At 42.9% G+C, this 22,672-nt stretch overlaps 1 protein-coding gene across 1 annotated transcript in view; it reads right to left on the reverse strand.

Annotated features, from left to right (window-relative positions):
- Nucleotides 1–10,741: 10,741 nt before the first annotated feature.
- Nucleotides 10,742–22,672, reverse strand: part of C14H9orf64 (chromosome 14 C9orf64 homolog) — an 18,277-nt gene continuing 6,346 nt past the window's right edge. Inside the window, exons 3-4 of the mRNA XM_023196411.2 lie at nt 18,584–18,779; nt 10,742–12,172 (exon numbers count right to left, since the gene is read on the reverse strand). Coding sequence (XP_023052179.1) covers nt 11,940–12,172; nt 18,584–18,779 — 429 coding nt within the window. The 3' untranslated portion in view covers nt 10,742–11,939. The remainder of the gene's footprint in view (nt 12,173–18,583; nt 18,780–22,672) is intronic.

Genomic DNA, 22,672 nt, shown 5'->3' on the forward strand with positions numbered 1-22,672 from the left:
TGCCCGCCACCACGCCCGGCTAATTTTTTGTATTTTTAATAGAGATGGAGTTTCACTATGTTAGCCAGGATGGTCTCGATCTCCTGACCTCATGATCCACCCACCTCAGCCTCCCGAAGTGCTGGGATTACAGGCGTGAGTCACCACGCCCAGCCTGTTTGGTGGTAGTTCTTGAGTGCTGTTGGACTGAGGGACACATTCCTGCTGGCTGTTAGTCAGAGGCTGCCCTCAGTTCCTTCCCCTTAGTTCCTTGAACAGGTGGTCCTCTGGATCACATTGGGCATGTAAGACGAGCCCTGGAAAGAAAACCAGCAAGAGAGAAGTCAGAGTCACTTATAACTTGATTGTAGACAGGATATCCCATCACCTTTGCCACATTCTGTTCATTAGAAGCAAGTTACTGGGTCTATCCCACATTCAGGGGATGGGGTTGCATGACTGTATGACTACTAGGAGGCAGGAGTTATTGGAGGCAACCTTTATTTCCTCCCCCCCTCCACCCCATGCCCTATTCTGATCACCAAATTCTGCTTGTTTTATATCTGAATATTTCAAATCCTTTCTACTCTAGTTCAAGATCTCACAATCACTCACCTAAACTACTGCAATAGCCTACTAACTAGTCCCCGGTCTCCAGTCTTGCTCTTACATATCCACCCTCCACACCTTCTACACTGATCTATCTACGACATGAATCTCACTGTCTGTCCTTGACGTAAAACCTTTCTTTTTTTTTTTGTTGAGACAGAGTCTTGGTCCGTCGCCAGGGCTGGAGTGCAGTGGCCGGATCTCAGCTCACTGCAAGCTCCGCCTCCCAGGTTCCCGCCATTCTCCTGCCTCAGCCTCCCAAGTAGCTGGGACTACAGGCGCCCGCCACCTCGCCCGGCTAGATTTTTGTATTTTTTAGTAGAGACGGGGTTTCACCGTGTTAGCCAGGATGGTCTCGATCTCCTGACCTCGTGATCCGCCCATCTCGGCCTCCCAAAGTGCTGGGATTACAGGCTTGAGCCACCGCGCCCGGCCGACCTAAAACCTTTCTGTGATGGCATGGAGAATACCATTCCTTAACAGCTGGAACGGGAAATCCATATGTGGACAGACAAGTTTTGCTGAGAAGATGCTTTGCTAGCCTGTCCCTAGGTGGAAGATAAGCCACCTAAACCTGATTTGGTTAGTACCCAAGCTTCAGAGAGGAGGGTGTTGTTGCTCATATGAGACAAGGGGAAGAAAATTTGACTGCTCTTGAGAAGGAATGAGGAAGACGGGGAAAGGGGGTGGTGTTGGGAGAAGTTGAAGCAGAGAGGAGGCAGAGGATAACTGATAAGGGAATCCCAGGGACGCTGGGAATGGCTAATGGTGGCATTGATTGATTGATTGATTGAGTCTTGCTCTGTCACCCAGGTTGGAGTGCAATGGCACAATCTTGGCTCACTGCAACCTCTGCCTCCCGGGTTCAAGCAATTCTCCCGCCTCAGCCTCCTGAGTAGCTGGGATTACAGGCGCGTGCCACCACGCCGGGCTAATTTTTGTGTTTTTAGTAGAGACAAGGTATGACCATGTTGGTCAGGCTAGTCTCAAACCCCTGACCTGGTGATCTGCCTGCCTCAGCCTCCCAAAGTGCTGGGATTCCAGGCGTTAGCCACCAAGCCCAGCCAGTGGTGGCCTTTATGTTCCTGCTGTGAAGTGTGCAATTCAACCCCCTTCCTCTCTCTCCCCTGCAAAATCTTCAATGATGTCTGCATTGCTAACTGACACATTTGTCCAGTCTGGTGCTGGACAAAACCAGAGGTTGACCATGTGGACCTAGAAGGCAGAAGATTAGAAGAAAGCTGAAGGTGTAGTGGATCATTTCTGCAATCCCAGCACTTTGGGAGGCTGAGGAAGTAGGATCAGTTGAAGACAGGAGTTCAAGACCAGCCTGGGCAACAGAGTAAGAACCTCTCCTCTAAAAAAAAAAAAAAAAAAGAAAGAAAGAAAAAAAAAATTAGTTGGGCATGGTGGCATGCACCTGTAGTGCCAGCTACCTAGGAGGCTAAGGCAGTAGAATTGCTTGAGCCCAAGAGTTGGAGGCTGCTGTGATCTATGATTGAGCCACTGCACTCCAGCCTGAGTGACAGAGCAAGATCCTGTCTGTAAAGTAAAATAATTTGTAAAACTAAAATGAAAAATCATAAGATGTAAAAATGTTCAACAAAATTCACTAAAATGATAACCACCATTATCTCTGGATGGTGGAGTTAAAGGTTGCGATTTTTTTAAAAGACAGGGTCTTACTCTATTGCCCAGGCTGGAGTGTAGTGATTTGATCACAGGTCATTGTAACCTTGAACTCCTGGGTGCAAATGGCCCTCCCACCTCAGCCTCCAGAGTAGCTAGGATACAGGTGCACACCACCATGCCTGGCTAATATTTTAACTTTTTTTGTGTGTTTGTTTTTTTTGTTTGTTTGTTTTGAGACGGAGTTTCACTCTTGTCACCCAAGCTGGAATGCAATGGCATGATCTCAGCTCACTGCAACCTCCGCCTGCTGGGTTCAAGCGATTCTCCTGCCTCAGCCTCCTGAGCAGCTGGGATTACAGACATACACCACCATGCCCAATATTTTTAGTAGAGACGGGGTTTTGGCATGTTGGCCAGGCTGGTCTCAAACTCCTGACCTCAGGATACACCCGCCTCGGCCTCCCAGAGTTCTGGGATTACAAGCGTGAGCCACCACGCCTGGCGTAATTTAATTTTTTGTAGAGATAGGGTCACCTTATGTTGTCTGGGCTGGTACTGAACTCCTGGTCTCAAACCTTCCTTCCCATATTGGCGTCCCAAAGTGCTGGGATTAGAGGTGTGATTCACTGTGCCTAACCTGTTATTTATCTTTATGTCTCTATTTTTGAGCACAGTCAATGTCTAGTACACAATAGATAATTAGCACACCCCAGAGAGTCAGTGAATGTTTACGGAAATAAAAAAAAATAAAAAACAGAAAACAATTAACTTGCTTAAGCCTACATGGTTAAGTGGCAAAGGCAAGACTGAAGCTTCCATCTGTCAGATGACAAAGTCAACACACCTCCCCAGAGGCTGAGCTGAGCAGAGCTGCAGTTTTCTACATAATGCATCTCAAGTTTTGTTGTTTGTTTTACAGCTGATTGGCTCCAAACATGGACTCCAAACATGGCTCCAAACACGGACTATATATGGCATTTGATTGATATGTACCTTAGTTCTCTTTTAATCAATAACAATTACCCTCACCTTTTAAAAAATTATGGTAAAATGTACATAACATAAAATTGACTATCTTAACACTACTGAGCTGTACACTTTAAAACGGTTAAGTACTTGCCAGGCACAGTGGCTCACACCTATAATCCCAGCACTTTGGGAGGCTGAGGCGGGAGGATCACCTGAGGTCAGGAGTTCAAGACTATATGGCCAAAATGGCAAAACCCCATCTCTACTAAAAATACAAAATTAGCTGGACATGGTGGTGTATGTCTGTAATCCCAGCTACTCGGGAGGCTGAGGCGGGAGAATTGCTTGAACCCAAGAGACAGAGGTTGCAGTGAGTCGAGATCGCACCACTGCACTCCAGCCTGGGCAACAGAGCAAGACTCTATCTCAAAAATAAATACATATGTACATACATAAAATGGTTAAGTACCTTCACACTGTTGTACAGCCAATATCCAGAACCCATTTCATCTTGGAGAACTGAAACTGTACACCCGTTAAACAATAACTCACTATTTCCTTCTTTCCCTAACTCCTGGCAGCCACCATGCTACTTTCTGTCTCTATGGATTTAACTACTCTAGGTTATGGAAGTGGAGTCATAGAGTATTAGTCCTTTTGTGACTATTTCACATAGTATGATGCCCTCAAGTTTCATCCATGTTGTGCATATATCAGAATTTCCTTCCTTTTTAAGGTTGAATTAATATTCCATTGTATGTATGTGTTACAATTTATTTATCCGTTCATCCACCAATGGCCACTTTGGCTGCTTCCACCTTTTGGCTATTGTCAATTATGCTGCTATGAACATGTATGCATAAATATCTCTTTGAGAACCTTTCAGTTTTGGGGAGTATTGCTGTGGATTGAATGCTTGTGTTCCCCAAAATTCATATGTTGAAACCCTAACCCCCAACATGATAGTATTTGCAGGTAGGGCCTTTAGGAGGTAATTAAATTTAGATGAGGTCATGGGGGTTGAACCCCATGATGGAATTAGTGTCCCTTTAAGGAGAGGAAGAGGCCGGGTGTGGTGGCTCTCGCCTGTAATCCCAGCACTTTGAGAGGCTGAGGTGGGAAGATGGCTTGAGGCCAGGAGTTTGAGACAAGCCTGGGCAACAAGGGGAGATCCTGTCTCTACAAAATATTTACAAATTCCCTGGTTGTGGTAGCATGTGCCTGTAGTCCTAGCTACTTGGGAGGCTGAGGGTGGGAGGATCAACTGAGCCCGGAAGGGTGAGGCCACAGTGAACTGTGACCATGCCACTGTATTCCAGCCTGGGGGACAGAGTGAGACCCAGTATTAAAAGAAGAAAGAGACAGAGAGAGGAAGGAAGAGAAGGGAAGGGAAGGGAAGGGGAGGGGAGGGGACAGGAGGGGAGGGGAGGGGAGGGAAGGGAGAGAAGAAGGAAAGGTAAGGAATGGGAGAGAAGAAGGAAAGAAGGAAAGGAAAGGAAAGGAAAGGAAAGGAAAGGAAAGGAAAAGGAGAGAAGAAGGAAAGGAAAGGAGAGGAGAGAGAGGAGAGGAGAGGAAAGGAAAGGAGAGGAGGGAGAGGAGAGGAGAGGGAGGGGAGGGGAGGGGAGGGGAGGGGAGGGGAGGGAAGGTGCTATTTGTCCTATAGGATTTCTCACACTTTAGAATTGGCTGATCATATACTGTATTTTCATTTAACTTGTTCTTCTGTTTCCGACATTTCCTGTAAACCAGTAAGTTAGATCTAGATTCTTGATTAGATTCAGGTTCAATTCTTCTGGCAAGAATAATTCATAGATGGGAATATGTACTTCCTGTTGCAACACACCAGGAGGCATGTAATGTTTGCATATCCTGCTTTTGGTGACGTTAAGATTGTAGATGAGTACAGATATTTTTCAGTGTAATTCATCCATTAAAAAGCTCCTCATCAGCTGGGCATGGTGGCTCATGCCTGTAATCCCAGCACTTTGGGAGGCCAAGGTGGGTGGATAACCTGATAGAGGAAAAGCTCTTTTTTATAGAACAATACCAGCAAATGAATGCAAAAAGGAATATTAGAACATTACCATTGTGCAACCCCTAATGAAATAATAGATATGGGAAATGATCCTCAATGGTTTCTAGGTAAAATGTTGATGAGGAACTTTTTTTTTCCACACAGTCTCCTTCTGTTGCCCAGGCTGGAAGTGCAGTGGTGCCATCTTGGCTCACCGCAACCTCTGTCTCCTAGGTTTAAGCGATTCTCTTGCTTCAGTCTCCTGAGTAGCTGGGACTACAGACATGTGCCACCACACCCGGCTAATTTTTGTATTTTTAGTACAGATGGGGTTTCACCATATTGGCCAGCCTGCTTTCAAACTCCTGACCTCAAGTGATCTGCCCGCCTTGGCCTCCCAAAGTGCTGGGATTACAGGCGTGAGCCATGGCGTCTGGCCTAGGATTAGTGCTTTCTTAGGACCAACTTAGAAAATAGCCTTTCCCTGGCTCTTTTTCAACAGCTCCCAATCTAAAATGATCCCCCACTGCTGAAGAGTTCTGAACATATGAAGGTATTGAAGGCAAAGTTGTCTTGGGTGCCTATCATCCCTTTCCTTTCTACTAGCAGCCTTTTTTTTTTTCATTTTTTTTTCATTTCAGGGTTTCATAACCCTGATCTACCTGGTAGGCCAGGCAATCACGAGTGGCCCTTGCTTCCAGACCAGGCTCGGGGACCTAGGACCCAAACCAGGCTCCTCAGTCAAGCCTCTGATTTTTGCTTGGGTTATTGACAACAACTTGCACTCTGTTTCCTGGAATCACCAGATGTTACAATCATCTCTTTCAAGGAGCAAAAAGACATATGAAGTATATGGCTGGAAGCGGTGGCTCAGGCCTGTATTCTCAGCACTGTGGGAGGCTGAGGCGGGCAGATCACCTGAGGTCAGGAGTTTGAGACCAGCCTGGCTAACATGGAGAAATCCCGTTTCTACTAAAAATACAAAAAATTAGCCGGTGTGGTGGTGTGCGCCTGTAATCCCAGCTACTCAGGAGGCTGAAGCAGGAGAATTGCTTGAACCCAGGAGGTGGAGGCTGCAGTGAGCCAAGATTGTGCCATTGCACTCCAGCTTGGGCAACAAGAGTGACACTCTGTCAAAAAAGAAAAAAAAAGAAAAAAAAGAAAAGAAATATGAGATACGGTCTTTGTGCATTTTAATCCCTAGACTGTAGTTACATGATCATGGCTAAGGCCAGGTCTATCCCCAGGCTTATTTTGTTGATCACTACAATTACTTTTTCACTATGCTAGTTTTAGTTTGATTTATTTCATTTAAAACTAAAATATCCTTAACCCAAAGGGCTAAAAGAAAGGAAAAGATACACAGTGTATGGAAAAAAGAGAAATTTAGCTGAATGGCACAATAATAGGTTTCTCCAAACTTCCAATTGTTTAGTCAATAAATTGTATACCTGCAAGGAATTTTACAAATTATAGGCATGCATCACATAACAATGTTTTGGTCACCCATGAACTGCATACACCATGGTATTATATGGTATTCCATGAGATTATCCCGTCCCAGTGGGACAAGACCAGACACAGAACCTTCAATTCCTTATTCTTTTTTACAATTTTTTTTTTTTTTTTTCTGTAGAGACAGGGTCTTGCTATGTTGCCTAGGCTGGTCTTGAACTCCTAGGCTCAAGTGATCCTCCTGCGTGGGCCTCCCAAAGTGGTGGGATTACAGATGTGTGTCACCATGCCCGGCCCAATTCCCCATTCTTTATCGCTCTACTAGAACTCTTTGTCCACCTAAAACCAGCGTGACACAGAGATAAATATTTCCTGTTTGGCAATTGACTGAGACCTCTGATTGCAAAACAATCCCACATGGAAGTCCTCCACCTGTAACTTGTATACTCCTCCCTATAAAAGTCTAAGGCAAAATCATCCCGCTAAGAGACTCTGATCTTAGGATTTGGAATGCTTTTCCTATTGTAATAGCCTGAATAGATCAATTCCCTTACTTGTTTAGGTTTTGTATTTGACTAAAGCACCCACCAAAAAGCTGGAAATTTTAAACTAAAGCAAAAAATAAAAAATAAAAAAAAAGTTCAAGCACACCTAAAGAAAGATGAGTCACAGAGTTGCAAGGAAAAGGAAGATCTAGTTGCCTCAAAGCTGATCCCCTAAGTCATATACAGTCATTAAATCTGCATCTGGGGCAGACTGGGGTGCCAACCAGATTATTAAGCCATTATCCATTCAGCTTCAGGGGAGGGGACACTGTGAGGAAGCTCAATACATGATTTCTGAATTGAATGAAATGAAATCTGTTAATTTGCCTTGGTGCTAATTAGGGGAAAGTTTAAGGTTGATAAAGGAAAAAAAGCAGCCCCTGACAAAAAACTGGCCTGGCACCCACAGCTATACCATGTTAGTCGTCTGTTGGACATAATCTCACAGAATACTAATATCAGAAAGGTTACTCAGAGACCATGATAAAGTAAGACTAAATAAGGCCACTTCAGAATTTTGCATAACTACAGCCAAATACAAAGGCACCATGCCATGCAAAGTACCTAAACATCCTATCTCCACTAAAATGAGTGACTGCCAACTTTTTTTTTTTTAACCAATGAGAGCTTTATCCTTGCTCTTGTCTGCCCTCCCTATAGATAAAATTTGAGGCAGTCAATGGTAGAGCAGCCAATTGTATAACTGATCCTGCTTTCTGACGGTATCCAATCTCAACAGAACAGTTTCCTTAGACCCTGCCCCAAATAATCCTCCTACTGAGACATCTCATGCTACAAGTAATAAATCTAACCTGTTTACTTTGGTTGGAAGGCATTGACAAGGTGCCTTGGCTAAACAACTTGAATTTGTAGAGCTAGGCAAATCATGAGGAAGCCTCTGAAGAAAAATAATAGAAATTTGTATACAAAATGAAATATTTTATAACTGATGGCAAATCAAAGGCTACTAAAGGAAACTGAGTCACCAAGGAATTAGAAAAGACTTCTCTGAATGGAGGGCTGTGCCAGGGAGTTTCAGGAGGCTGTGCACATTTTCATTATCTTCAAAAGGGTGTGCAGCATGAATTAACACAACTGAAAACACTTTCAGAACTTAATTCTACATTCCATTCTCTTCTGGAATGTCAGGAGCTATGCCCATGTTAATTATGTTCCCCCAGACTACCCTGAAATCCAAGAGGGATGTTATCTCCACACAAATTCCCAAACACCAAAGATGTTAGAACTAGAACATTACCATTTTGCAATCCCTAATGAAATAATAGATTTGAAAAATGATCATCAATGGCTGTTAAAGCCATTAGGTAAAATGTTATTTTAATGCTCTTAGTCTGTATCAGCTAAGAAAATTATAAAATCCATGTAATGGGTGGCAAAAACTTCTTGCTGTTTCCCAGTATCTACCCATACCTTTTTTTTTTTTTTTTTTTTTTTTTTGAGACTGGGGTTTCACTCTGTTGCCCAGGTTGAAGTGCAGTGGTGATCATTGCTCACTGCAGCCTGGACCTCCCGGGCTAAAGCGATCATCCTGCCTTTGGCTTCTCAAAGTGCTGGGATTATAGGAATGAGCCACTGTGCCCAGGCCCATCTGTACTTTTTACACAGTTTAGCTGGTACCCAATGCCCATAATACATGCGACTTTCCTAGCCTTCTTGGCAGTTAGTTGTGGTCACATGACTAAATCCTAGTAAGATGAAACCAAAATGGAATGTGGTGGCTACTAGAGCCTTTCTTATCAACCCTTTTTGTTTTCTTTTTTTTTTTTTTTTTTGAGACGGAGTCTGGCTCTGTCGCCCAGGCTGGAGTGCAGTGGCCGGATCTCAGCTCACTGCAAGCTCCACCTCCTGGGTTCACGCCATTCTCCTGCCTCAGCCTCCCGAGTAGCTGGGACTGCAGGTGCCCGCCACCTGGCCCGGCTAGTTTTTTTTTGTATTTTTTAGTAGAGACAGGGTTTCACTGTGTTAGCCAGGATGGTCTCGATCTCCTGACCTAGTGATCCGCCCGTCTCGGCCTCCCAAAGTGCTGGGATTACAGGCTTGAGCCACCGTGCCCGGCCCTTCTTTTTTTTTTTAAGCGATTGGATTTTGCTACATTGCCCAGGGTGGACATGAACTCCTACCTCAGTCCCTCCCCACCACCCAGTGGCTGAGACCATAGGAGCGAGCCACTGCACCTAGCTTCAGCCCTTTGTACTCTTCTTTATTGCTTCTTCAAGCCTGCTACCTAGATTAGAATGCAGGCATCCGGGATTGTGATTCCAGGTTATGCTCAGTGTCAGAAGAGAAAAGGCAGCTGGGTGTGAGAAACCACAGCTCACAGCTGTAAACTCAGTGCTTTGGGAGGCCCATGGCAGGAGGATTGCTTGAGCCTAGGAGTTTGAGACCAGCCTGAGCAACATAGTGATACCCCATCTCTACAAAAAATGTGAAACTTAGCCAGGTGTAGTGGCATGAGCCTGTGGTCCCAGCACTTTGGGAGGACTGAGTCCAGGAGTTCACGGTTACAGTGAGCTATGATCTCACGACTATATTCCAGCCTGGGTGACAGTGAGACCATCTCTAAAAAAATAAAAAATAAAAAAAAGAGTGGAGGAGAGGAAAAAGGGGGGAGGGGAAAGAAGGGAAGAAGAAAGAGAAGGGCAGAGAAGTAAAGGGGAGAAGAGGGAAAGGGGGAAGGGAGGACAGGGAGAAGTGCCGGAAGGGTGGCAGGAGCAGAGGCCGAGATTACACTGGAAACTGTTATGATGCTTTCTGGTGCAAGTTACAGAATACTAATTCAAGATGCTGGAAATAATAAGGTAATGTGTTTATTATCTCACATATGAAGTCCATGGATAGGATGGGCTTAGGAATGAAAGGTACAGCTGGGCTCCAGCTCCACAAAATGGCTACCTGCATGATAGCAGGTATCATGCTAAAAGCATTGCTCAGAGGAAGAAAAGGGACCTTTGTCCTGTATCTCTTTCTTAAAAGTGAAGAATCCTTTTCTAGAAGCTTCCCAGCAGACTTGTCATCCAGCATCACTGTCCAGAACTAGATTATATACCCGTTATCAAAACAATCACAGGCAAGGATAGTAAAGTGACCAGGAATAGTAAACCATTAATACAAGATCTACCTCTAGAACTGGGGGTGGGATCACCATCCCGAGTCACACAGGACAGGGATAGACAGAGGATCACTACTATGGTTGTGCAAGTTGTGTACTGCACAACTCCAGGAGGCCTCACTGGTAGTCAGTCATTTGTAAGGTTATTATGACAAGTTTCCAGTAGATGGCAGTAAAGTGCTTGGGAAAAGGGCATCTTTTTCTGACTTCCGAAGTCACAGCAAGCAGACAAGGTAGACATCTAACACAATCAAGATTCTGTTAGAAAGAATGTGGCAGGGGTGGTGGGAAATGAGTACTTGACAGGTAATGAGAGTTCTGCAGCAGAAAGTAAATAATCTAACTTACAGTAAATCTTTTAAAATTATATATGGTAAATTCTATTTTAATGAAATAATCCATTCCAGGTTTAAGAAAAATTTTGAATATTTTAATTCAATTCCAATATAGTTACTCTGCAAAAACTAATTAGACAAACAGATATCCTAAACTGAAAATCATGATGTACAAAACCCACTATCATTACCAACAAAAAGTTTAAAATAAAGTGTCAAGATTGATTTTTACAAGAACAGCATTCATACATCAAAAACCTCTCTCTTTTTTATACCAAACAATTAAAGTATACTGAAAATTACTATACCTCAAGAAAATATATCAACAGATGAAATATTATCCCTGAAGAGTAGTCACATAAGGCATGATTAGTTTTAAGAAATTTAAATAACATATTAAAGTTCCTTCACTATTTCTGTCAACTGCATGTCCACAGGAAAAAAAAAATAAGTCAAAACTAAACAGGCAGACAAATGATAAAGTTGGGAATATACAGTGATATGTCAGGAATTTTTTTTTTTTTTTTTTTTGAGACAAAGTCTCCATCTGTTGCCCAGGGTAGAATACAGTGGCATGACCGTGGCTCACTGCAGCCTGAAACTCCTAGGCTCAAGCAATCCACTCTCTTCAGCCTCAGCCTACCACGTATTTGGGATTACACAGCATGCCACCACGCTAGGCTAATTTTTAAATTTTTGTAGAGATGAGGGTCTCCCTATGTTGCCTCGGCTGGTCTTGAACTCCTTGCCTCAAGTAATCTTCCCGCCTTGGCCTCCCAAAGTGCTAAGATTATACATGTGAGCCGCTACATCTGGCCTAGGAAGATTTTTTTTTTTTTTTTTGAGAGGAAGTTTTGCTCTTGTTGCTCGGGCTGGAGTGCAATGGCACAATCTCGCCTCACTGTAACCTCCACCTCCTGAGCTCAAGCAATTCTCCTGCCTCAGCCTCCCAAGTAACTGGGATTACATGTATGCGCCACCACACCCAGCTAATTCTGTATTTTTAGTAGAGATGGGGTTTCCCCATGTTGGCCAGGCAGTCTCCCACTCCTGACCTCAGGTGATCCACCCGCCTCAGCCTCCCACAGTGCTGGGATTATAGGCATAAGCCACTGTGCCCAGCCTAGGAAGTATTTTTTAAAGTGAGAATGGGTAATCAATTTCCTCATTCCTATAACCTCGATCATGTTCTCTAAGTATCAAAGCAAAACTGTACAGATGATATGATATAAAATGCAGGGGGTTTTCTTTGGATCAGTTTACACTTGAGGTCAATAATATATGCAACGTGTGCGATGAAACGGAATTCCTTTCATATCTTCCCTATGGCCACGGGCATAGTCCCATAAGTAATAATCCAGAAGAATAGAATTGATCTCTCCACTAGGTTTTTCACCCTTTTGTTCAATAAGCTCCAGAAGACAATCCCGGATCAGCTCAACACACCAAAGTGAGCACCCTCTGATTTCCACCTCTTGCCTGTCTCCATATGAGAGCATTTCTCCTGCAAGGGGGAAAAACAGTAAGAAAAAGTAATAGTCAATGATACAAAATCTACTCAGAACTTTACTGTAGAACAAAACATAGTATTTAAATGGTACTCACTTTAAAACTGTAAATCTCAGACTTTATTTTTGGTAATTTCAATCATTTTAAAACGTAGGCACTGATTTTAAATTACAAGTTCAATTCCACAAAGATAGGGGCCACATCTGGCTTGTCTCAATATTCCCAGGACCTAGCATAGTACCGTGCACATACTAGCTCCCCAATAAATATTTGATAACTGAGTAAGTGGTAACCATAAATTTAAAAATATGACTGCTAGTTATTAAAAAGATGGAATTTAAAATTAGGTTTGATACCAGAAAAAAAATATTATTGCAGGCTGGGTGCAGTGCCTCACACCTGTAACGCTAGCAATTTGGGAGGCTGAGGTGGGAGGATTACTTGAGCTCAGGAGTTCGACCAGCCTGGGCAACATAACAAAACCCTGTCTCTACAAAAAATACAAAAATTAGCCAGGCATGGTGGTATGTGCCTGTAGGGACTACTTGGGAGGTTGAGGTGGGAGGGTCACTTGAGTCCAGAAGACAGAGGTTGCAGTGAGCCAAGATCAGACCATTGCACTCCAGTCTAGGCAACAGAGCCAACCCTATCTCCAAAATAAATAAATATTTATTTGGGGAATATCTGATCTTGCAAGGTAGGTACTGGCTGTGCCTTGCCACTGAGACTAGAGTAGGACTCATGGACCCATGTCTATATGCAGCAGTCAGATGCAAACTGTAGTGAGCTAGGTAGTGAACGTAGTACTATCCAAAGTTACTGTATGTTTCCATATTTTTCTTATGAGAGAAGTAAGGAAGTTTGATTTTTATGGGAAATCTCCTAATTTTCAAGAGTTGGAAACTAAAAATTGCTAACGTCATTTTTCAGGCCAAACATAACACAACTGCAAGCTGTATTTGGCCTCTGGCCACTAAACTGCACCCCTGCACAAAGCCTCACAGTACCCAGGAGATCTTGTGATCTTAAGTAGTGTTACTTACACCCCCATCCATCCAACTCTCCCATGGGCTTAGGCACTGGTCAGTGGAACAGATGGGGAAACAGCGATTAACCAGGTTCCTCCATTTCCTTACTTTGAACCAGGTGCTGGTATAGAAGCCCATACCTTCCCTCTTCAGTTTTCCTGTTAATCAGTTCCTCCAAATTTGACTATCAACTTGCTAAAACTGCCAAATCAACCAATAGAGTGGTCAAGGAGGCAGATGCTCCCACCCAAGTAGAGCTATTAGGTAAGACCACTGCTGCACTTGGCGGCTGGACTGTAACTTTGAGGCAGAGGTACTCAGTTAAGCAGTACTCAGGTTCCTGACCCAGGGTCATAAATGTCTGTTGTTTTAACCACTAAATTTTAGCATAATTTGTTACACAGCAATAGATAATAGTAGTGGGTTGAACTGTGGCTCACAAAAAGATACATTCAAGTCATAACTCCTGGTACCTGTGAATTTGACTTTGTTTGGAAATAGGGACTTTGCAGATGTAATCAGGTGAAGATGAGGTCATACTGGATTAGGATCAACCTTAAATCCAGTGAAGGAAAGGTGAGATCCTGTCTCTACAAAAAATGGAAAAAGTAGCCAGGCATGGTGGTATGCACCTCTAGTAGCCCCAGCTAATCAGGAGGCTGAGGCTGAGAAGGGAAGATCACTTGAGCCCAGGAGTTTGAAGCCGCAGTGAGTTATGATCATGCCACTGTACTCCAACCTTGGTGACAGAGTAAGACCCTGTTTCTAAACAAAAAAGTAAGCAAGCAAGAAAAGAAAAGGATACAGGTGGGCACAGTGGCTATCTCTGTAATCTAAGCATTTTGGGAGGCTGAGGCGGGTGGATCACCTGAGGTCAGGAATTCGAGAGCAGCCTGACCAACATGGTGAAACCTTGTCTCTACTAAAAATACAAAAATTAGCCAGGCGTGATGGTGGGCATCTGTAATCCCAGCTACTCAGGAGGCTGAGGTAGGAGAATCACTTGAACTCTAGAGAAAGAGGTTGCAGTGAGCTGAGATGGTACCACTGCACTGGGCAACAAGAGCAAAACTCCGTCTCAAAAAAAGAAAAAAAAAAAAAAAAAGAGGATAAGAAGAGACAGGAGAACAAGGATAAGGCCATGATTGGTGTGATGCACCTACAGACCAACGAATGCCAAGGACTGCTGGAGCCACAAAGTGCTGGGAAGAGGCAAGGAAGAATTATTCCCAAGAGCCTTTAGAGGAAGGATGGTCCTGCCGACATCTTGATTTCAGACTTCCACCCTCCAGAACTGTGACACAATACATTTCTGTTGCTTAAAGCCATCTAGTTTGTGGTAATTTGTTATGTCAGCCCTAGGAAACTAACGTAATAACTAATACAGCAACTTACAGTATGGGGTAGAACATGGACTTCAGACAGAAAAAGGCATTTGAGTGGACTGACAAGAGATTAGAGTCAGGGAAGGTAATATGGCCCAGGTATTTGGTCTAAAAGCTGGCCCCAGGCCGGGCGCGGTGGCTCAAGCCTGTAATCCCAGCACTTTGGGAGGCTGAGATGGGCGGATCACGAGGTCAGGAGATCGAGACCATCCTGGCTAACACGGTGAAACCCCGTCTCTACTAAAAAATACAAAAAACTAGCTGGGCGAGGTGGCGGGCGCCTGTAGTCCCAGCTACTTGGGAGGCTGAGGCAGGAGAATGGCGTGAACCCGGGAGGCGGAGCTTGCAGTGAGCTGAGATCTGGCCACTGCACTCCAGCTTGGGTGACAGAGTGAGACTCCGTCTCAATAAATAAATAAATAAATAAATAAATAAATAATAAAAAAAAATAAAAGCTGGCCCTGGAGTCACAGTGAAAAGCTAAATTTAGTCAAATTGCATTGTTAGTTTTTTATAATTGGCCAAGTACTATGTCTTCGGTGAAGAGATGGGTTAAAGACAGTGGACAGAAATCTAGGTGGCACTTCCAAGGGATGTCCCTGAGATACCCAGATGAGGGGAGAAGGGAAGGAATACCAGTGTAGCAAAACCTCAAGTTTGGAAATACCATTGGAAGCCAGTTAAGGAAGGTCCTACCTCACCTGGTCAAACTAAGCTGGTCCAAGATTCCACTTAAGGTAGTTTTTAAAAATGAGTACACTATACTTATGTCTGTTACATTACATTTACAGTTTGTTTATTTTTGGTCTAATTTTACATTAAAATACTTTTTGGAAAACAAAATCCAAATTTTACTTAAATGCACTAAGTGGCAAAAGAATTTGTCCACCCTGTATCAAACTGGCTAAGGATAGGAGAGTACCCTTCTAGAAGCAAGGCATAAATGGAGGCAGTAATGACTGCCAATAGATATTGGAAAAGAGCCTCTGGAGTTGAAATGGATGGGAGAAGAAAATTCTGACATCTCTATACAACTATGCTGGATGATCCCTTCTCACTACGGTTTTTCTCATAGTAGCAGAGACAATTAAGTGCTATAAAAACTGAGAAGGAGATGGACAAATCACTATGAGCAAGGACAGCATTTGAGTGAAGCCTCTGTATAGGATTTGAATTGAAAAAAAAGCTGGGCGCGGCGGCTCACGCCTGCAATCCCAGCACTTTGGGAGGCTGAGGTCAGGAGTTCAAGACCAGCATGAACAACATGGTGAAACCCCATCTCTATTCAAAATACAAAAATTAGCCAGGCATGGTGGCATGCACCTGTAATCCCAGCTACTTAGGAGGCTGAGGCAGGAGAATGGGTTGAACCTGGGAAGCAGAGGTTCTGGTGAGTTGAGATCATGCCACTGCACTCCAGCCTAGGCAACAGCCCGTCTCAAAAAAAAGAAAAAAAAAGAAAAGAAAATTTGGATGACAGAAACCAAGTAAGACAATGCTTAGAGATAAGAATGAACAGTGTGTACAAAAGAAAAAAAAAGCAGCTTAATATGACTTATGAGAGATAAGCCCTGATTGCTAAACGTCCCTTTTAAAGGTATCCAACAGGCCAGGCGCAGTGGCTCAAGCCTGTAATCCCAGCACTTTGGGAGGCCGAGATGGGCGGATCACGAGGTCAGGAGATCGAGACTATCCTGGCTAAGACAGTGAAACCCCGTCTCTATTAAAAAATACAAAAAACTAGCTGGGCGAGGTGGCGGGCACCTGTAGTCCCAGCTACTCGGGAGGCTGAGGCAGGAGAATGGCGTGAACCTGGGAGGCAGAGATCGAGACTATCCTGGCTAAGACAGTGAAACCCCGTCTCTACTAAAAAATACAAAAAACTAGCTGGGCGAGGTGGCGTGCACCTGTAGTCCCAGCTACTCAGGAGGCTGAGGCAGGAGAATGGCGTGAACCTGGGAGGCGGAGCTTGCAGTGAGTTGTGATCCGGCCACTGCACTCTAGCCTGGGCGACAGAGTGAGACTCTGTCTCAAAAAAATAAAAATAAAAATAAAGGTATCCAACAATTAGTGACCCTTGACATCAGCACTATGACAAAAAATAGCATATTCTTTTTCAAACGAGGAAATGGAAGACAAATAGATTGCCCATGGCAGCCTAAAAACCCAGTAGAGCCAACCATAGGAATAATGATACCTTTATATTCTGTGTTATTCTGATCTGGGGGATTCAAATCTATTTCACAAGAGGAAGTTATTCAATCATAGAATCTACTTCTTTTAAAAAACACATAAGGCCGGGCGCGGTGGCTCAAGCCTGTAATCCCAGCACTTTGGGAGGCCAAGACGGGCGGATCACGAGGTCAGGAGATCGAGACCATCCTGGCTAACACGGTGAAACCCCGTCTCTACTAAAAATACAAAAAACTAGCCGGGCGAGGTGGCGGCCGCCTATAGTCCCAGCTACTCAGGAGGCTGAGGCAGGAGAATGGCGTAAACCCGGGAGGTGGAGCTTGCAGTGAGCTGAGATCCAGCCACTGCACTACAGCCCGGGCGACAGAGCAAGACTCCGTCTCAAAAAAAAAAAAAAAAAAAACATAAGGGCGGGGCGGTGGCTCACACTTGTAATTCCAGCACTTTGGGAGGCCGAGGCAGGCGGGTCACGAGGTCAGGAGATTGAGACCATCCTGGCTAACACAGTGAAACCCCATTTCTACTAAAAATACAAAAAACTAGCTGGGTGAGGTGGCGGGTGCCTGTAGTCCCAGCTACTCGGGAGGCTGAGGCAGGAGAATGGCGTGAACCCGGGAGGTGGAGCTTGCAGTGAGCTGAGATCCGGCCACTGCACTCCAGCCAGGGTGACAGAGCAAGACTCTTAAAAAAAAAGAAAAAGAAAAAATACATAAAGAGGTCAGGTGCAGTGGCTCATGCCTGTAATCCCAGCACGTTGGAAGGCTGAATGAAGTGAGAAGACTGCTTAAGCCCAGGAATTTGAGACCAGCCTGGGCACATATTTTTAAAATAAAATAAAATAAAGAAAAAAGTAGCAGAAAATTTTGCACCTTCAAAGAGAAATTAACATGAAAATCATATAATTATTTTCCTCATACAAGGAAATGTTATAAGCTAATTTTCACACAAACTTTTCAACCCAATTTACCTATGCTTATTTATCATAAGGCTCCTACCTAGTCTTGATATCAATAATCATATCCAATAATGGTGAATAAGCCAAGAGAAGCGAGTGACTTGTGCAAGATATCCCAGTGCAGACCTTGGAGTCTCTTCACTCAAAAGTCAATTCATATTACCTATCTGTCAGCCTACCCTTCATATCACCACGTAGTGTGCTCTTCAGCTGAATCAACTGATTCAACTCAAACACTATACCTGATGAACTGTCAGTGTCACATACTTTCATGTAACATAAATTTAGGTGTCATTAGGCTATGAAATTATAATGTTCAAATAGCACAATTTTCTACAATATCCACATTTCACAGTGCAAACAAAAAGAAAAATCATTTTGTCTACATTTTATCTTTGCATTTTCCTTTACATATACTATGAACAATAAATAGTACTTTTTTTTTTTAAAGCAAAGGAGATCTTTTGCAAAAAAAACTAAACTGCTGGGCGTGGTGGCTCATGCCTATAATCCCAGCACTTTGGGAGGCCGAGGCGGGCAGATCACGAGGTCAGGAGATCGAGACCATCCTGGCTAACACGGTGAAACCCCGTCTCTACCAAAAATACAAAAAAATTAGCCAGGTGTGGTGGCGGGTGCCTGTAGTCCCAGCTACTCGGGAGGCTGAGGCAGGAGAATGGCTGAACTCAGGAGGCGGAGCTTGCAGTGAGCCGAGATTGCGCCACTACACTCCAGCCTGGGCGATGGAGCAAGACTCCGTCTCAAAAAAACAAAACAAAACAAAAAAAACTAAACCAAGATCCAACAATTCACAGTATAACAAAGAATGACTTAAAGTTGCAAACCTTTGAGAAGCTTCTTCAGTAGTTCATCAGAGTATTTCAGGGCTCCAAGATGAGCAAGAACCTGAGGTAATCTATAATCAGCAAACATGGTGATACTGGAGATGTCCTTAAAGCAGCCATCTCCTTTTCCTTCCAATACACTCCACGTATCTGCTACAAGGATTTGTGCTCGTTTGTAAAAAGAAACTCTTTTCCCCTGATGAATGTAGAGAATATGAACGTTATCTGGGTATCTGAAAGCTTTATATATGCATTTTTTAAAGGTGAAGGTTGAAACATTTTTTAAAAGGCAGAATAATCTTACTTTGTTGGTAAGAATTTATAGATTGGCTGGGCACATGGCTCCCGCCTGTAATCCCAGCACTTTGGGAGGCTGAAGTGGGCAGATTGCTTGAGCCCAGGAGTTCAACCAGTCTGTGAAACATGGCATAACTCCATCTCTACAAAAAACAAGAAATTAGCTGGGCGTGGTGGCACACATCTATGGTCCCAGATACTCAGGAGGTAAGGTGGGAGAATCGCCTGAGCCTGGGAGGTCAAGGCTCCAGTGAACCGTGATCACACCACTGTCCTCCAGTCTGGGTGACACAGAGAGACCCAGTCTCAAAAAAAACAAGAATTCATAGATCTTTTACAGGAAACAAAAGGATTTAATAAACATTAAATTTTCTATCACTCCAAACTCACTTCCCATTTTTCAAGGCACATAAAATACAATTTATGTAATCTTGATACTACTTAGTATTATTTTTCAATGGCAATACTTCATATACACATTCCTGCAATATAATCCAAGGGCTTATTATTTTAAATGTGTAGATAGCATTCCTTTTGAAAGTTTCTTAAATTAAAACACGTCTGTTTTTCTGATTGCAATATACTTGACATTAATTGTATAATATACAGCAAAGTATAGGTCAGGAGTGGTGGCTCATGTCTGTAATCCCAGCACTTTGGGAGGCGAGGCGGGAGGATCACGAGGTCAGGAGTTCGAGACCAGCCTGGCCAATATGGTAAAACCCTGTCTCTATTAAAAATACAGAAATTAGCTGGGTGTGATGGCGAGCACCTGTAGTCCCAGCTACTCAGGGGGCTGAGGCAGAAAAATAGCTTGAACTCGGGTGGCGAAGGGTGCAGTGAGTCGAGATCATACCACTGTACTCCAGCCTGGGTGACAGAGCAAGGCTCTGTCTCAAAAAAAAAAAAAAAAAAAAAAAGCAACATATAAAGAATAATCATCCATAAGCTCAGGTCTGAAGAGAACTACAACATTCATTTTTAACTGTTTCCTTTCAGATAATATGATTAACTTATTTTGTAAAGACATTAATTGATCAACAGCTAGAAAATGATAATATTTACCAACTCTGGAAATGGTCAAAGTTGATATGTAAGTCCAAATATGAAAATAAAATAGCCAATTTATACATAGAAATTGTACATATTATACATAGAAAAGACAAATTTAACCAAGCATTAGTGGGTTATAATTTAACTCAAAAATTCTAGTTAAGTGTGGTGGCTTACACTTGTAATCTCATCAATTTGGGAGGCCGAAGCAGGAGGATTGTTTGAAACCAGAAGTTCAAGACCAGCCTGGGCAATGATGAAACTCCATCTCTACAAAACATGGCGAAATCCTGTCTCTACAACCACCACACCTGGCTAATATTCGTATTTTAGTAGAGACGGGCTTTCACCATGTTGGCCAGGCTGGTCTCAAACTCCTGACCTCAGGCAATCTGCCTGCCTTGGCCTCCCAAAGTGGTGGGATTACAGGTGTGAGCCACTATGCCCAGCCTACAAAAAAACATATATATTTTTAATTAGCCAGGTGTGGTGGCATGTGCCTGTAGTCTCAGCTACTCACCAGGCTGAGGCAGGGGGATTGCTTGAGACTGGGAGGTAGAGGGGGCAGTGAGTTATGATCACATCACTGAACTCCAGCCTGGGCAACTGACTGAGACACTATCTCAAAAAAAAAAAAAACTCAAAAAAACTCTGTAAATCTACAAATGCAAATCAGCCTAAACTATGGAAAAACATAATTACAATCGACTACTAGTCCTAATACCAATAGTAATAACCTTAAATCATGTTTTATAAATGTTTGTTTATCAATATTACTAGCTCCCAAAATATATCTTGACCACCTTGGAGGAGAATATTTTAACTTGTAAATGACATAAACAAATAAATACGAGATTAAAAGTTTAAGGAAAGGCTCTATACAAAAATTCCTTAAGATGATACTACAGATTCTTTTATTTACTAACAAAATGCCAATGATATGCTATCATAACAAGAAATAACCTAATATTGCTTAACCTTAAGATATGCCTATTGTAACAGATCCAGACCTATTTTTATTATACTAAATAAATTAAAACTTCTAAAGCTACATTTAACAAAGTCAGAATTTGTTTTCCAGAGCAAATACACATGTTCATTTTCTGACATGGCGTAACGTCTCTAAATTAAATTGAGGGGTTGAAGGAACAAATCACAATTTAAAACATTCTTACATTACGCTATCACCCTATATTCCTAAACCTATCTAAATATGACAGCTTGGCAATTATTCCTCTATATAAACTAGATTTATATATGGCAACCAGGTTTCTAGTTCAAGTCTAGTTTATAAAACAGCACAAGACATGGCTGGACACAGTGGCTCATGCCTGTAATCCCAGCACTTTGGGAGGCCAAGACGGGAGGATCACCTGAGGTTGAGAGTACGAGACCAGCTGACCAACATGGAGAAACCCCGTCCCTACTTAAAAAAAAAATACAAAATTAGCCAGGCATGGTGGCACATGCCTGTAATCCCAGTCACTCGGGAGGCTGAGGCAGGAGAATCACTTGAATCTGGGAGGCGGAGGCTGTAGTGAGTCGAGATCACACCATTGCATTCCAGCCTGGGCAACAAGAGTGAAACTCCGTCTTGAGGAAAAAAAAACATAAAAAACAGCAAGACTTAAGACTTAATTTATAAAAATGTCTATCAAACACAATTACTACACTATAAAATTTATTATAATAGAAGCCATTATCTGCTATTTTTAACAAGATTCATAGAGCAAAATGGAAAAAACTAGGAATCAAACTTACGTAAGAACCCACAGGAAAAAAATAAAAATAAAAATAACAAAATCAGTGCTAGCATCTAAGAAAACATATAAATTATCACGTCACTGCTGTTTCCATGGTAGCAGACTAGTATATATAAAGAATAGATTATAATAGATATAATAATATATTAAGATAAAAAAAGGACAAAAAGATTTAAGGGAGGAATCAAAAATAAATTCAAGTCATCTGTAAAACATTTTCCTTTTTTTTTTTTTTTGGAGACGGAGTCTTGCTCTGTTGCCCAGGCTGGAGCGCAATGGTGCGATCTCGGCTCACTGCAACCTCCACCTCCCGGGTTCAAGCCATTCTCCTGCCTTAGCCCTCCTAAGTAGCTGGGATTACAGGCATGAGCCACGACACCTGGCTAATTTTTGTATTTTTAGTAGAGACGGGGTTTCATCATGTGTGCCAGGCTGGTCTCGAACTCCTGACCTTGTGATCCACCCGCCTCGGCCTCCCAAAGTGCAGGGATTACAGGCATGAGCCACTGCGCCCGGCCATCTATAAAACATTTTCTTGGTAAGTTCATTATGGTTTTAGAAATCAAATGATTTTGTAATCAAATCTAAAATATTAACTGGTATCACTAAAAATACTAGTAAATCTCCAAATAACAATTGCTTACATGTTTCATGATATTGTTTTGTGATTTAAATAGTTTTTAAATAGTACCTTTATAAAATAATTGTCAATAAAAAGCTCTATGACCATGAGTTAATTTTTTTCTTTTCTTTTCTTTTTTTTTTTTTTTTTTTTGAGATGGAGTCTGGAGTACAGTGGCTGGATCTCAGCTCACTGCAAGCTCTGCCTCCCGGGTTTACGTCATTCTCCTGCCTCAGCCTCCCGAGTAGCTGGGACTAGACGCACCCGCCACCTCGCCCGGCTAGTTTTTTGTATTTTTTAGTAGAGACGGGGTTTCACCGTGTTAGCCAGGATGGTCTCGATCTCCTGACCTCA

Source organism: Piliocolobus tephrosceles, chromosome 14 (assembly GCF_002776525.5).
Source record: "Piliocolobus tephrosceles isolate RC106 chromosome 14, ASM277652v3, whole genome shotgun sequence".
In the NCBI taxonomy this organism is placed as follows: domain Eukaryota; kingdom Metazoa; phylum Chordata; class Mammalia; order Primates; family Cercopithecidae; genus Piliocolobus; species Piliocolobus tephrosceles.